General features: G+C 45.3%; 1 protein-coding gene across 2 annotated transcripts in view; it reads left to right on the top strand.

Annotated features, from left to right (window-relative positions):
* The first annotated feature begins 2,509 nt into the window (after window positions 1-2,509).
* The window catches only part of LOC130594434 (zinc finger CCHC domain-containing protein 14-like), a 77,885-nt gene continuing 64,786 nt past the window's right edge, over window positions 2,510-15,608 (top strand). Inside the window, exon 1 of one of the 2 annotated variants that reach the window (XM_057400313.1) lies at window positions 2,510-3,170. In XM_057400313.1, coding sequence (XP_057256296.1) covers window positions 2,607-3,170 — 564 coding nt within the window. In that variant the 5' untranslated portion in view covers window positions 2,510-2,606. The remainder of the gene's footprint in view (window positions 3,171-15,608) is intronic. The other variant, XM_057400314.1, reaches the window with a different exon arrangement.

Here is a 15,608-nt window from a genome sequence, read left to right as displayed (position 1 = left end):
CCCCAGTAAGCGTCCTTTGACTGTTTACTCTTCCATTTAAGTATGGCTTCAATAAATGCAGTTGATGGTGTAAGATATTCCACAGGGAAATAAAAAAGGATAAACTACCAGCATCTGGAATTTTTGTGGTGCATCTTAGCAAGGTGCATAATCAGGTTTCCAATAAACCATCACCCAAATGAATAAGCCTTTTCTTCTTATACGATACCAACACAAATGTTCACATAACTCGTGACAGAAAGCAGTCTGCATTTAGGCACCATGTTTATCCCATAAAGATAAACCCAAGGCAAAATACAGTTGTGCTCCTAAAAACATTAGTGTTAGGTCTTTTGTTTATCTGCCTTGAAGCAATATTGCACTTGTTAAAATAAAAAACACTCCGTCTTCCAAGAAGATTGCCATCATATAAAAATCAAGTCTGGAATCATTCTTTGCCTGCCTGAGGCTGCATTTAAAAATGTTATTCCTGGCCTGCTCCACTTAAAGATCACCACCCATATCATTTATCTATCTGATGCGCAGTCTGGCTACCAGGCTGTAGCAGACATACAGCCAAGTCCCATAGAAAAACAGTCTGGAAAAAAAAGAAATTATGTGTCAGTCTGTTGGCTGCTGGATACTGTGAAATACGAGCTCACTCCTCTAAACAAGATAACAAGGTTTTATTGAGGGACAAAGTCAGTAAAGCAAAAGCAACAGTGCTGGGCGTGTGACCATAGACAGAGGCACACTGATTAGCATTTATTACAGGTTTATATACTTTCACTATTGCATTAGCCATATACATATTCATAATTCCCGTGTATAGGCAGGGAATATTATAACTTACTCCAGGAACTTATTATCATAAGTCTCCTCCTCTTGGCGTCTGCGCACTGCTCTGAGGTAATTGTGGGCAAGGGTCTTGAGGATGAAGTAAGCAGTCTTCCTCATGCAGACTGGGGTCTTCAAGATGAAGTAAGCAGTCTTCCTCACAGTGTACTTTTCACCTTTGGCACAGTTGGACCCCCCAGTAATCACAAAACTAGCTGAAACCAGCCATATCTGTAATTTTCCTGATAGCTGTCAAAGATTTAGAACAGTGTGACCTTCAAGCAAAATTTATTGCAAGCAAAACAGGATGGGCAGACAAGGAGTATCCAAAGCTAGCAGATGTTTGGGAGGCACTGTCTCTAAACTAACTGATAAGTAGAAGGATGGTGTGAAGTAATTCACTCATGTTTAGTGGGGCCACTAAATTCTGTTACCTCACCACAGACTTACAACACAAACATCTTCAACCTAAGTTAAGCTAGAAGTACTTTAACCATATATTTTCCAGGCACTAGCTTTCCTCATATCAAGCTCCTCCCCCTTCTCTTTTACCTTTACAAATTCTTTTGCTATGTGACTCCATTTTGCTCAGGAGTTCTGGCCATTTTCAACTTGTTGTCTAGTCTTGTGTCTTTAGCGAGCTTTGCAAACTCATACAGTTATATCCACATAGCAACACCTATGATTTGCGAAAGCCAATACATTTATGTGTTTATCACAATACCATCCATGCAACCCTTAGGCAAATCTGAAGATGATAAAGCTGTTTCAAAATGTTAACCAGAATCCCAGTTTAGAGTGGGAAGGGGGGGAGGGAATATCACCATTTGAAGAGGCCTTTTAGTGTCGCTTATTTCCACATTTTTTAAAGATAATTTGAAGTCAACTGCCCAATTGGCTTTGACTGCATAGCACGGCTTGGTTCAGGCAAATGCTGGTACCAAAAGCTTTATCAGGATTTTGGCATCACATACCCAGCAGCATCTCGGCCATACCGCATCCCTGCACCAATCAGTGCTAGGGGCGGGATTAAGAGGGGGGCTATAAGGTAGTGATTGACAAATCTCCGAGACCCTGTTTCTGTACGCGAGGAAGGGCGTAGGGCCGGTGTGCTGGTAGCTAAGCGCCAGGTGTGCGTAGACGGTTCAGCTAATCGCTGGGGCGGTGGGTGTGGTCCTCCGCAGGGTCAGGCCGGGAGTGAAGGTGCTCAGGCGCTCCTTCTTTTTCTGCCGCTCCGCTTCCGGTTGTGACTTCTCACTGTGGGATCCTTCCGCCATTAGCCGGCGGTGAATGTACAGCCCCGGCCCCCTCCGCCTACTTGCTGCCTTCCCGCGAGGGATTATTTCCCGCTGTTGTGGCGGCGGTGCGGCGGTTTTGGTAGGGCCCAGTGTGGCGAATGGAGGCAGCTGGCGCCCGGTTGAGAGAAGGAGCTTCCCGGTGAGGGAGGGAGAGCGTGGGAGCCCAGAGACCTGCTCGAGGCGGCCAGGTCCTGCCGGGTAGGGACCCTGCGGCCAGGCCACGCTTCAGCGCTCGGGCTCTGCGCCGCCGGTGGCCGCCCTCGGTGGCCTGTCCCTGTCTGCCGTCTGGGGCTACCCCCGCGCTCCTCGCTACCGGCCCCCCTGGCCACCCAGGGGCCAGGCTTGTCAGGGGGGCGGAAGCGCGGAGGGGGACGCTTCGGGGGTATTGAGGCGCCGGTCTTACGGATCCTCCTCGGGGCGCTGTTGCCTGACTTCGCCGCCGCGGCCTCCAGCAGGGTGTGCGCTCTCCGGGCTGGGGAAAGGCGGAGCACCATGGTGGAGAAGCGGTGCCCGCGGCTGCAGCGGGACGGTGTGTACCGCTGGTTCTCTGAGCTGCCTTCCCCGCAGCGTGTGGAGTTCCTCTGCGGCCTCCTGGACCTTTGCATCCCGCTGGAGCTGCGCTTCCTGGGCGCCTGCCTGGAGGACCTGGCCCGAAAGGACTACCACTCCCTACGTGACTCTGAAATCAAGGCCAACAACCCCGCCGACCTGGGGAGCCTCACCAACCTGACGGACGAGGTGGTACGCAGCAAACTTCTGGTGTCTCTCGCCCTGCTCGGGTCTGCCCACCGTGAGGCAGCCGGGGTCCTCTTCCGTACCCTCACCCACATCGATTCGGTCATCAACAACTATGGGCTACAACTCAACGACGGCCGCACAGGGGACGAGTTCCTGTTGCTCTTTACAATGGCATCCAACCATCCTGCTTTCAGCTTCCACCAGAAACAGGTCCTGAGGCAAGAGCTCACCCAGATCCAGAATATCATGGCCAGCACCAGCAAGAATCCCAGCACCTCTACCCTCGATGCTATGCCAACCTATCCTGGCTGCCCTAAGGTGGGTATGCTGCTTTTGCACACCATGATGGCACTGCTGCAGGGCACTAGATTGTGTCTTTAGCTATGTTTTTAAACCATTCTCTTAGTACAGGCATTCTAGTGGTAAATGGGAGCTCTTAGACTGGTGGTGACCACTTGCTTGGTTAATGATAGGGATAGTCAATTGAGGGCAGAAAGAGGGGATGCATGGGGTTTTTATGGGCTTGTGACCTTTAAATGGGAAGGGGGTCACAAGCTGATCAACGGGCAGCAGTGCAAGCCTTAACTGATTGCTTCTGGCAGTACATCTGCTGAGGGGACAGTCTTGCCAGTTATGTGGAAGACCAGTGATTTAGTAGAGGAAACAAACATATATACTATATCTAGATTTAGGAGCAAGCATCTGTTTTAATAGTTTTCTTGGAAGAAGTTGGAGAGGAGAATCAGCTTTGGGAGTAGCTTTCCAGTGGCAAAGGCATCTTGGCAAGTCTGAGTTTTGTTTAGACAACTGTGATGGCAAACACTTTGAATTTTTGATACTAAACTTGAAGAAATATCGTGGTTGCCCATCACCCTGAATCTCTCGGGATCTTAGTGGTTCACTGTCATTAAATTGCTGTTTGTTCGTTCAGCTGCCAGCAATTAAGCTAGACAGTATTATTTTAAGATGTGCTGCTAATAATTACGTATGTTACTGAATGCTCAAGTGCTCTTGGCCTTCTGCAATTTAAGGGAGTTAAACTGTATTTTTGACAGAATTTAATCTGCTTGAAAGCTCAAGCTAAGTACCAGTGAGGTGGGGGTATGTGATCAGTTAAACAGCCTCTAGCTTTTGAGGATACATGATATCAATCAGTAAATAACTGTGTTAACCTTCTATTAGGAAAGGTGGTGTATACTTAAAGGCTATGAAAATGCCTCTGTTGAAGTAGGATCCTAAATAAAGCTTTTTCAGAGGGCTCAATACAGATTTTGTTGAGTATTGAATTTCAGACTGAGATAGAAATCTATTCTCAGTCTTCCCCTGAATACATATTTTTATAATGGTTTGAGTACTGCTGCTTTAATTGTAGAATTTAAATGAGTATTATTAAACTTTATATTTCTCTTAATCTTCCCTTCCTATGTTAAAGACTGTGAAATATGAACTCACTCTTCTAAACAAGATAACAAGGTTTTATTGAGGGACAAAGTCAATAAAGCAAAAGCAACAGTGCTGGGCGTATGACTGTAGCCAGAGGTGCAAGTGATTAGTATTTGTTACAGGTTTATATACTTTCAGTATTACATTAGTTACATGCATATTCATAATTCCCGCATATAGGCGGGGGATATTATAACTAGCTTCAAGAATTTATCATCACAAGTCTCCTCCTCTTGGCGTCTGCACACTGCTCTGAGGTGATTGTGGGCAGGGGTCTTGAGGGTGAAGTAAACAGTCTTCCTCATGCAGACTGGGGTCTTCAAGATGAAGTAAGCAGTCTTCCTCACAGTGTACTTTTCACCTTTGGCACAGTTGGACCCCCCAGTAATCACACAACCAGCTACATCTGTAATTATTCTGATAACTAGCAAAGATTTAAAACAGTGTGACCTGCCTGCAAAATTTATTGCAGGATGGGCAGACAAGGAGTATCCCAAGCTAGCAGATATTTGGGAGGCTCTGTCTCTAAACTAACTGATAAGTAGAAGGATGGTGTGGAATAACTCATTAACGTTTAGTGGGGCCACTAAATCCTGTTATCTCACCACAGAATTACAACACAAACATTGTTCTTTAAAACTAAAGATACTTTAGAAGACTAGTGTGAAACAATTAATTCATGTTTAGTGCGGCCACCACATTCCACAGACTTAGAACATAAACATTGTTCTCTTTCTACAACCTAAGTTAAGCTAAAAAAGTACTTTAACTCTATGTTTTTCCAGGCACTAGCTTACCTTATAACAAGCCCCCCCCTCTTTCATTTACCTTTACAAATTCTTTTGCTATGTGACTCCATTTTGATCAAGAGATCTGAACCTTTTTAACTTATTGTCTAGTCTTGTGTCTTTAGTGTGTTTTGTTTGTTATTGTGAACTTGTACAGTTATATCCACATAACCACACCTATGATTTGCAAAAGCCAATACATTTATGTGTTTATCACAAAGACAGTGCTTTTTCCTGACATTTTCTTTTGAGGGGAAAGAACAAGGTATGGGAGTGCTTTTTCTTCAGTTTTAACCTTTATGTGAATAAAATATAGAAGGAAAGATTTCATGCCGAGTATAGAAGGGTATAATTAAAACCAGAAAAAGCTTCCTTTCAGATGCTTAACTACTTGCACCTTCCCTTATTCAAAGGCTGCATGGACCCTAGGCTTGAAAGGGAAGAATAAATCAGATACAAGTTTTCCCAAAATAAGATGAGTAAAGAAAAAGATAAATTTTTGTGGGCAGGAATATTTATTTTTTTAGAGTATGCTTTCAAAGCTTCACAATAGCCCACAGTTTATGTAGCTGAAAAACTGTCACTATATCAATCCATTGTACCATCTCTTGTGCCAGCAGTAAGGCACACAGAACAGTTGTTTTTTTTGTTTTTTTTTTTTGTTTGTTAGTTGTTTGTTTTTTGGTTTTTTTTGTTAGTTTTTTTTTCTGACCTCATTGAAGGGTTGTTTCTTTACAAAGTACTTGTTGAATACTGGTTGCCAAGTACAGAATAGTTTAGAGGGAACAAAAAAAGGTGGCTTTGCTTTCAGTCTGTTGATTATGCATTTTGTTTGAACAGACACAGGTTTCCCTTTTTAAGATTACTCTGTTCTTTTTATGTTGATAGCTGGGTAATTTTGCTACTTTTAGAGTAAGCACTTGGATTAAAACAGGAGTTGGATGAAGCAAGTGGAGAAAACAATGTCTTTCTTCATTCAGCCCAGTTTAAATATGCACAAATAAATTCCAGCACTGTGGACTTGTGATGTATTGTCACAACATAATTTGGTAACTTGTATTGTAACATCACCTTGGAGGAAAAAAACAAACGATGCAGATGTCAAGAGAAAGTGAGTGGCAGTGGGCTGCTGCCTGCCAAGAGTTCTGTGTTCTTTGTCCTCTTTGGAACTGGAAAAGAATTTATTCCCCAGTGCCAGCACTTTCTCATCACTCTTGTTGCTTTACTACAGCTTGAGCTATGTGAAGCCAGTACTTGAAGTCAGTGCTGTGTGTTAAATTGTGTGAATGCTGCTCCTATATTCTCAAGTGAAAACCTCTTTGACCTCATCCTTAAAAGTTAAATAGCAGAAATGAGCACCATTTGAGGTCCTGAGAAACTTTGGGACTCTGGAATGGCATGGTTGTATAACGGCATGCAAGTAGGGAGCTCCTTGGGAGCAGGGCTAGTTATCCATCAGCATTTCCCTTGTGCCAAGTGTGGGAATAGGGACTAACACTTGTGTGACCACCATTTTTTCTATATAACTAGAGGTCTGTTACAGTTTCTAGTGACTTGTACTTAAATTGTTTATTCAGGGAGAGGGAGTTGCAACAACAAAAAAGTTGAAGTGATCTGTTGTCTTTGCAGAAACAAATGTAAATGTGCTGCATCTCCTTAGTCCTATTAAAATATGATCCAACTTGATAGTACCTACATTTTTTCAGAGGATTGGAGCTTGCAGTCCTCCTTCCGTCTCTTATCTCTTTCACATCTAATAGTGAAATATCTCAAAAATAAATTGTGAAGTGACTGAACAGTTGATACAAAATTACTGTAAACATTTCATGACCCTTCAAGTTACTTCATATCACTAACCAACTTCAAATGTCTTCAACTACCCCAAAGAACTGCTTTTTGTCCTCTTTTACAGTCTGCTGCAATTGCTGAGTACAAGGAGGCTCAAAACAGCTGCTTTAATTTGTGCTCTTCAAGCTTATTCTTGTAATATATGAATCTTAACAGCAAAAGGTGGCTGTGGCTGGTTTTACGTTGGTCAGTAGTTATTAGATTTGTGGTTTCTACTTGATATTTCCAAATGAACATTGTTACCTTGCCATGAGGAGGGAAAATTCTGCCTTCTCTACAGAAGACTATGGTTTCAGTTTCTATAAAGATGATAATTTCTGCCCCTTGTCATAGAATCATAGAATGGTTAGGGTTGGAAAGGACCTTAAGATTATCTAGTTTCAACCCCCCTGCTATGGGCAGGGACACCACAGCACTAAACTATGTCACCCAAGGCTCTGTCCAACCTGGCTTTGAACACTGCCAGGGATAGAGCACTCACAACATCCTTACATCCTTGGGAAACACATTCCAATACTTTACCACCCTCACACTAAAGAACTTCTTCCTTATGTCTAACCTAAACTTCCCCTGCTTAAAATTTAGCCTATTATCCCTTGTCCTATCTGTGCAGTCCCTGCTGAGGAGTTGCTCTTCAGCGTCCTTACAGGTCCCCTTCAGATACTGGAAGGCTGCTATGAGGTCTCCGCTCAGCCTTCTCCAGGCTGAACAGTTCCAAATTTCTCAGCCTGTTTTCATATGGGAGGTGCTCCAGCGACCTTGTAGTCCTTACGGCATTCCTCTGAACATGTTCCAACAGTTCCATGGCCTTCTTATGTTGAAGACACCTGAATTGTACACGATACTCCAAGTGAGGTCTCATGAGAGCAGAGGGGCAGGATGACCTCCTTTGACCTGCTGATAACGCTCTTTTGATGCAGCCCAGGATATGGTTGGCTGTCTGGGCTGTGGGTGCACACTGCTGGCTCGTGTTGAGTTTCTCATTGACCAACACCCCCAAGTCCTTCTCTGCAGGGCTGCTCTGAATCTCTTCTCTGCCCAACCTGTAGCTGTGCCTGGGATTGCTCCCACCCAGGTGTAGGACCTTGCACTTGGCTTGGTTGAACTTCATGAGATTGGCATCAGCCCACCACTCAAGCATGTCAAGGTCCCTCTGGATGGCATTCCTTCCCTCCAGCATATCAACTACACCGCGCACCTTGGTGTCATCAGTAAACTTGTTGAGTGTGCACTAAATCACGTTGTCCATGGCACTGACAAAGATGTTGAACAAGATCAGTCCCAACACTGATCCCTGAGGGACACCAGTCCTTACTGGTTTCCAGCTGGACATTGAGCCATTGACCAAAGCTGTTTGCTTGTGGCCATCCAGCCAGTTCTTTGTCCACCTATCAAATTGATGTCTCTTCAATTTAGAGACAAGGATGTCATGTGGGACAGTGTCAAAGGCTTTGCACAAATCCAGGTAGACGATGTCAACTGGTCTACCCCTGTCATAGAATCATAGAGTAGTTAGGGTTGGAAAGGACCTTAAGATCCTCTAGTTCCAACCCCCCTGCCATGGGCAGGGAAACCTCACACTAAACCATGCCACCCAAGGCTCTGTCCAACCTGGCCTTGAACACTGCCAGGGATGGAGCATTCACAACCTCCCTGGGCATCCCATTTCAGTGCCTCACCACCCTAACAGGAAAGAACTTCTTCCTTATGTTCAATCTAAACTTCCCCTGTTTAAGTTTGAACCCGTTATCCCTTGTCCTGTCAAAACAGTTCCCAATGAATAGTCCCTCCCTAGCATCCCTGTGGCCCCCTTCAGATGTGTAGAGTGTGTTTGTTGTGTAATTCGTGCAGCCCATTTACTCCATGTAGCATCAGTTGCATGATGTGTAGAGGAGACCCTGCCTTTGAACATCCAGCCCAGCACGGGCAACCGGGGTGCCAGAAGGAGCTGTGCTTCAGTGCCAATCACTTCCAAAGCAGCTCGAACCCCTTCATAGGCTGCCAGTATCTCTTTCTCAGTTGGGGTATAGCTGGCCTCAGACCCTTTGTATCCCCGACTCTAAAAGTCGAGGGGTTGACCTTGAGTCTCCCCTGGAGCTTTCTGCCAGAGGCTCCAGGTAGGACTGTTCTCCCCAGCTGCAGCGTACAGTACATGTTTTTACATCTGGCCCAGTCCAGACAGGTCCAAGGGCTTCTGCGTGAACTATCTCGCATTTAATTTGCTCAAAGGCTTGTTGTTGCTCAGGGCCCCATTTAAAATCATTCTTCTTCTGGATCACATGATAGAGAGGGCTTACAATCGAACTGTAATTTGGGATGTGCATTCTCCAGAACCCCACAGCACCCAAGAAAGCTTGCATTACTTTCTTATTAGTTGGTGGAGACATTGCTGTTATCTTGTTGATTACATCTGTGGGGATCTGTCTATGTCCATCTGTCCTGGGTTCAGCAGTAGCAGTCATTTTTCTCCTTCTTGGTAGCTGGTGTAGTGCAGTGTTTTGACTTTCAGCTTGGGAACAGAGCTGATAGCGATGTTTTGGTTTGGCCAAGGACTTTGTGGGCCTCATGCTCTGCCAGGGAGGAGGGGAAGCTGTGAGGAAGCAGAGACAGGACACCTGACCCAAACTGACCAAAGAGGTATTCCATACCACAGCACGTCATGCCCAGGAGGTAACTGGGATTTAGCCGGAAGGGCTGGGAGACTGCAGGGTTGGAGGAGGTATCGGTCGGTGCTTGGTTGGGCTGAGGGGGGCGAGTTATCGGTTGGCTGGTGCTGAGATGATGTATTCTCTTCCCTTGTTATTTCCTTTATCATTATTATCATTGGTGGTAGCAGTAGTGATTTGTGTTATACCTTAGTTACTAAACTGTTCTTATCTCAACCCGTGGGAGTTGCATTCTTTTTGATTCTCCTCTCCATCCCTCCAAGAGCAGGGGGAGGGCAAGAAAGTGGGGGAAGTGAGCGAACGAGTTACCTGACTGAGTTTAAACCACGACACCATCTTGATATTTTATTCCCAGAAATTGAATCTCCTGTGCAGGTCCCTTGACCTTACTTCGTTTTATGGGAAAACCGGCTTTCAGCAGGATTTGGATTATTTTCCTCCCTTTCTCAAAGACTTCTTCCGCTGTATCGCCCCACACAATAATGTCATCAATGTATTGCAAGTGTTCTGGAGCTTGCCCCTGTTCCAGTGCAGTCTGGATCAGTCCGTGGCAAATGGTAGGGCTGTGTTTCCACCCCTGGGGCAGTCGGTTCCAAGTGAACTGGACACCCCTCCAAGTAAAAGGAAACAGTGGCCTGCACTCTGCTGCCAAAGGAATTGTGAAAAATGCATTGGCAATATCAATCGTGGCATCCCACTTGGCTGCCTTTGACTCTAGTTCATACTGAAGTTCTAGCATGTCCGGTACGGCAGCACTCAATGGTGGTGTGACTTCATTCAGGCCACGATAGTCTACTGTTAGTCTCCATTCTCCATTAGACTTTCGCACTGGCCATATGGGGCTATTGAAGGGTGAGCGGGTCCTGCTGATCACCCCCTGACTCTCCAGTCTACGGATCAGCTGATGGATGGGAATCAGGGAGTCTCGGTTGGTGCGATATTGCTGCCGGTGCACTGTTGTGGTCGCTATTGGCACTTGTTGTTCTTTGACTTTCCACAACCCCACAGCAGAAAGATCCTCTGAGAGACCAGGCAAGGTGGACAGCTGCTCAATTTCCTCAGTCTCCAAAGCAGCAATACCAAAAGCCTCTCGATCAGAAGGTCCCCTGTAGCACACGCAGTAGGTGTTTCTTCGCTGCACGAGTTGTTCTTTGTGGCTCTCATTTTCTTTTCCCCTTCCTTACAGGGTCATCTGGTGTTGGCATGGATTGGTCTTTTGGTTTATCTGCAGTGTCTTTCACTGTAATCAGAGTGGCTGCAGTTTCTGTCACCAGAGATGGAGTGGCTGCAGTGTTTGTTGTTGGGGTTGGTGTATCTGCTGTGCTTTGGGGTTGAGTATCTGTGTTGTCTGTTGCTTTGCCATGAGATCCAGTTACATCTTTTTCCAGAGACGCTCTGTATGCATAGGCCAGGCCCTAGCATGTTGCCGTCATTTGTCCCTCTCTGGTATTTCCAGGATGACAGCACACCTTGTCTAAGTTTTCTGCTAATTTTTCCAGATTTCGCACTTGTTCAGGGTGAAATTCCAAAAACAATGGAGGGGCCACTGGCCTAGGAGCTTGCCCATATGATCCCACACACCCTGCCACTTATGACTGTCCAGCCTCGGGGAAGATCTCTTGGTGGTCCTCTTTGATTGTCATTTAAACTTAGACAAGACCCGAGCCTGACCCTGCTTAACTTTTGAGGTCAGACAAAATAGGGTGTTCTCAGGGTGGTATGGCTGTGGGTAAAACACACACTGTATGTGTGGCAACATGGTGATCCCCATTAAAAGCAGCAGGCAGGTTTCATGGGTATCCAAAGGCAATCCAAAAACTTTGGAATTCTCAAATGCTGCTGTAAATGGCCTGGTGGGGGAGCAGAGGGTGTGAGGGAATGTTTCCTTCATAGGTTGACCCTGTGAAGAGTTAAATAAAGATGTGTAATTGCTAAAAATTCCCATTATATGCCTCCCTAAGTATATAGGTGATGACCACGCTGAGAACGCAAGCCAGACCACTTTCATGATCAATGATTCTAGCGTATTACAAGTGTCCTGGGTTCAGCAGTAGCAGTCATTTTTCTCCTTCTTGGTAGCTGGTGCAGTGCAGTGTTCTGACTTTTGGCTCGGGAACAGAGCTGATAGCGATGTTTTGGTTTGACCAAGGACTTTGTGAGCCTCATGCTCTGCCAGGGAGGAGGGGAAGCCAGGAGGAAGCAGAGACAGGACACCTGACCCAAACTGACCAGAGAGGTATTCCATACCACAGCACGTCATGCCCAGGAGGTAACGGAGAGTTAGCTGGAAGGGCTGGGAGACTGCAGGGTTGGAGGAGGTATGGGTCAGAGCTTGGTTGGGCTTGGGGGGTGAGTTATCAGTTGGCTGGTGGTGAGGTGTTGTATTCTGTTCCCTTGTTATTTCCTTTATCATTATTATCATTGGTGGTAGCAGTAGTGATTTGTGTTATACCTTAGTTACTAAACTGTTCTTATCTCAACCCGTGGGAGTTGCATTCTTTTCGATTCTCCTCTCCGTCCCTCTTGGAGTAGGGGGAGGGAAAGAAGGGGGGGAGTGAGTGAACGAGTTACCTGACTGGGTTTAAACCACGACAACAAGTAATTACCAGGAAGTACAGTGAAACAAGAACCTTAGACCAGGCCCCAGAGTTGGTAAACGTTAAACAGCAAATACTGGCTGCAAGTAAGGTATGACATGCTGAAATTGAGACCAAGCACAGCGACTCTGAGAGCCAATAAATCAACTCTGTGATGAGTGACTATTAATCTGAAACAATGAATGCTTATCACGAATATGATTAGACACACTCTGGTCAGATCTGTCATTATTTCAACCCTTCGAGTCCCATGTTGGGTGCGACAAAGGACTGTAGTGGTTTAAGTCCAGCTGGTAACTCAGGACCATGCAGCTGCTTGCTCACTTCACTGTCTCTGCTTCCTCCCAGCTTCCCCTCTCCCTGGCACATCATGACACTGAGAAAGTCCTTGATTGGAGGGAACATTACTTAGTAACAACTAAAAACATTGGTGTTATCAGTGTTGTTCTCAGACTAAAGTTGAAAGCACAGCACTGCACCAGCTACGAGGAAGGACAAATATAACTGCTACAGCTGAACCCAAGACACAAATTATTAGGGAACATGAATTGCGTCTCTATTGGGAAATAGCAGCTTTTTTACCTAAGACTTCCAGGGTTGTGTCATTGCCATCAAGCTCCAGCTGGAGCATTTTAGAATCACAGAATAGTTATGGTTGGAAAGGACCTTAAGATCATCTAATTCCAATAACCCTGCCTGTAGCTGTGCTTGGGATTGCCCCAACACAGGTGTAGGACCTTGCACTTGGCATGGTTAAACTTGATAAGGTTGGCATCAGCCCACCCCTCAAGTGTGTCAAGGTTCCTCCGGACAGCATCCCCTCCCTCCAGCATATCAACCGATCCACATAACTTAGTGTCACTGGCAAGCTTGCTGAGGGCGCACTCAATCCCACTGTCCATGGCGCCAAAACATGTTGAACAAGATCGGTCCCAACGCTGACCCCTAAGGGACACCACTGGTCTCCACTTGGACGTTGAGTCATTGACCACATCTCTTTGGTTGTGGCCATCCAGGCAGTTCTTTATCCACCCAGTGGTCCACCTATCAAATTGATGTCACTCCAATTTAGAGACAAGGATGTCATGCTGAACAGTGTTGAATGATTTGCACAAGTCCAGGTAGATGAGATCGACTGCTCTACCCCTGTCCATCAGTTCTGTAGCCCCATCATAGAAGGCCACCAAATTGGTCAGGCAGGATTTCCCTTGAGTGAAGCCATGCTGGCTGTCAGCAAGCACCTTGTTGTTTTTCATGTGCCTTGGCATGCCTTCCAGGAGAATCTGCTCCCAAGGTTTTGCCAAGCATGGAGGTGAGACTGACTGGTCTGTAGCTCCCTGGGTCATCCATTTTTCCCTTCTTGAAAATGGGGGTTATATTTCCCTTTTTCCAGTCATCAGGGACTTCACCTGACTGCCATGATTTCTCAAATATGATGGACAGTGGCTTAGCAACTTCTTTCACCAGCTCCTTCAGGACCCGCAGATGGGTTTCATGAGGTCCCATGGACTTGTGCACGTTCAGATTTTTAAGATGGTCTCGAACCAGATCCTCTCCTACAGTGGGCCCAAGGTCTTCATTCTCACAGTCCCTGCATCAGCATTCCAAGACTTGGGTAGTGTGGTCAGGGCACTTGCTGGTGAAGACTGAGGCAAGGAAGTCATGAAGAACCTCAGCCTTCTCCAAATCCAGGGTAGCCAGTTCTCCTGATAGCTTCTGGAGAGGGCCCACGTTGTCCCTAGTCTGTCTTTTGATTGGTACATACCTAGAGAAGCCCTTCCTGTTATCTTTCACATGCCTTGCCAGGTTTAATTCTAACTGTGCCTCAGCTTTCCTGACTTGGTTCCTAGTTTCCTGGACAGTATCCCTGTATTCTTCCCATGCTGCCTGTCCTTGCTTCCACCTTTTATAAGCTGCTTTTTTTCTTTCCAAGTTTTCTCAGCAAAATAGGATTGTTCAGTCTTAAAGACCTTTGCGTTGACCTCAAAATAAGTTGCTTTTAATACTCCCTAATATGAAACTGGCAGGACCAGAGTTGACTTTTTCCTCCTACCAGACTTCTCTGCTCCAATCCCTGAATGCACTCTTACATGTTGCCTGCATCACCCTCAAGCATGGAGGTCAGTTTATGGTTATGAAAAAACTTTTTTAATGGAGACTTCCAAAGCAAATATTGGCAGAAGCATTTACCTGTGGGACTTTCCCAGTGTATCACTGGCTGTTTTCATAAGCTGAGTTTTATGTGAAAACATTTTCCTGCCTGATCAGTGTAATCCTGTGTAATGCAGGACCTAAATTTCATATCTAACTAGGTATAGAAATTGTATTTTATTCTCTTGGGTCCTGTATCATTGTTGCATGCATACTCTAGGTAGTAAGCTGTATTGATTTTTAGTATCGGCTCCACTTCAAACTCAGTCAGCAAATACTTGGTATTAAACCATGTATTTTCTGTGTTCTGTTCAGTTATTTTTAAAAGGAGCATAATATTGCTGTTTTGGTAAAATTCTTACCACATGAAGTTTGACTTAGTTGTGTTCTTTTTATGAAAGACTGCTATATTAAATGTCAGGCATTGTCCCTGGGGAGAAAAGCTAACAGTTACTGAATCTGGCTTCACAGATTTACTGTTTTCTATTGACTTCAATTGTCTTGGACAGTGGCAGAGACTCTTCAGGTAGCAGTGGCTGAAAGAGAACCTGTTGAAGTAACTGTTCCTGGTGATTTTGTTGTGCAATTTTTTTTTTTTAATTATTTTATTTTTTTCCCTCCTGTGTGCTTTTTGATGGATCAAGGGGTTTAGAGAGCTTTCTAGAACTTTTCTTTTTGCTGTCCCAAGAAGATCTATGCCTGTTAGTATATCTATGATACTGAGGAAAAAAAAAATAACTGCACTGCTGGGGAAAAAAAAGAAATAAACGTTTCCTGGAAGGTGGAAAGGGAAAAATGTGATAACGGCTAAAGTTCTAGCAGTGAATTCTGGTACCTTGATATGTTTGTCCTCAACCCCTGAGTCAAAGCAATTGTTCCACTTCCTTGCTGACTCCTGGCGGTGAAAGGCTTCAGGGTGGCATTCTGTGATCCTTCTGTCTAGCCCTTGTTGGGAAGGATGTGCTTTTCAGTTTTGATACTTTTTTTATTACTATGGAGAATGAGGCACAGAGGAGTTCAGGCTGACCCTCAGTCATTAGGTACTGGTGAATTTTCTTTGTTATTATCATGGTTTAAGCCCAGGCCGTAAATCAGAACCACTCAGTCTACTTCCCCCCCTTTCTTCACTCCACTCCCGGACGGATGGGAAGGAGAACTGAAAGAATGTAACTCCCACGGGTTGAGATAAGAACACTTTAGTAACTGTCGTGGTTTAAACCCAGTCAGGTAATTCGTTCGCTCACTTCCCCCCCTTTCTTGCCC

This window comes from Pezoporus wallicus, unplaced genomic scaffold, assembly GCF_028554395.1.
Source record: "Pezoporus wallicus isolate ANWC-B61680 ecotype Strahan unplaced genomic scaffold, APGP_CSIRO_Pwel_v1 contig_3048, whole genome shotgun sequence".
NCBI classification, from domain to species: Eukaryota; Metazoa; Chordata; class Aves; order Psittaciformes; family Psittacidae; genus Pezoporus; species Pezoporus wallicus.
The sequence above is the reverse complement of the archived record's forward strand: the minus strand, read 5'-3'. Positions and strand labels throughout refer to the sequence as shown.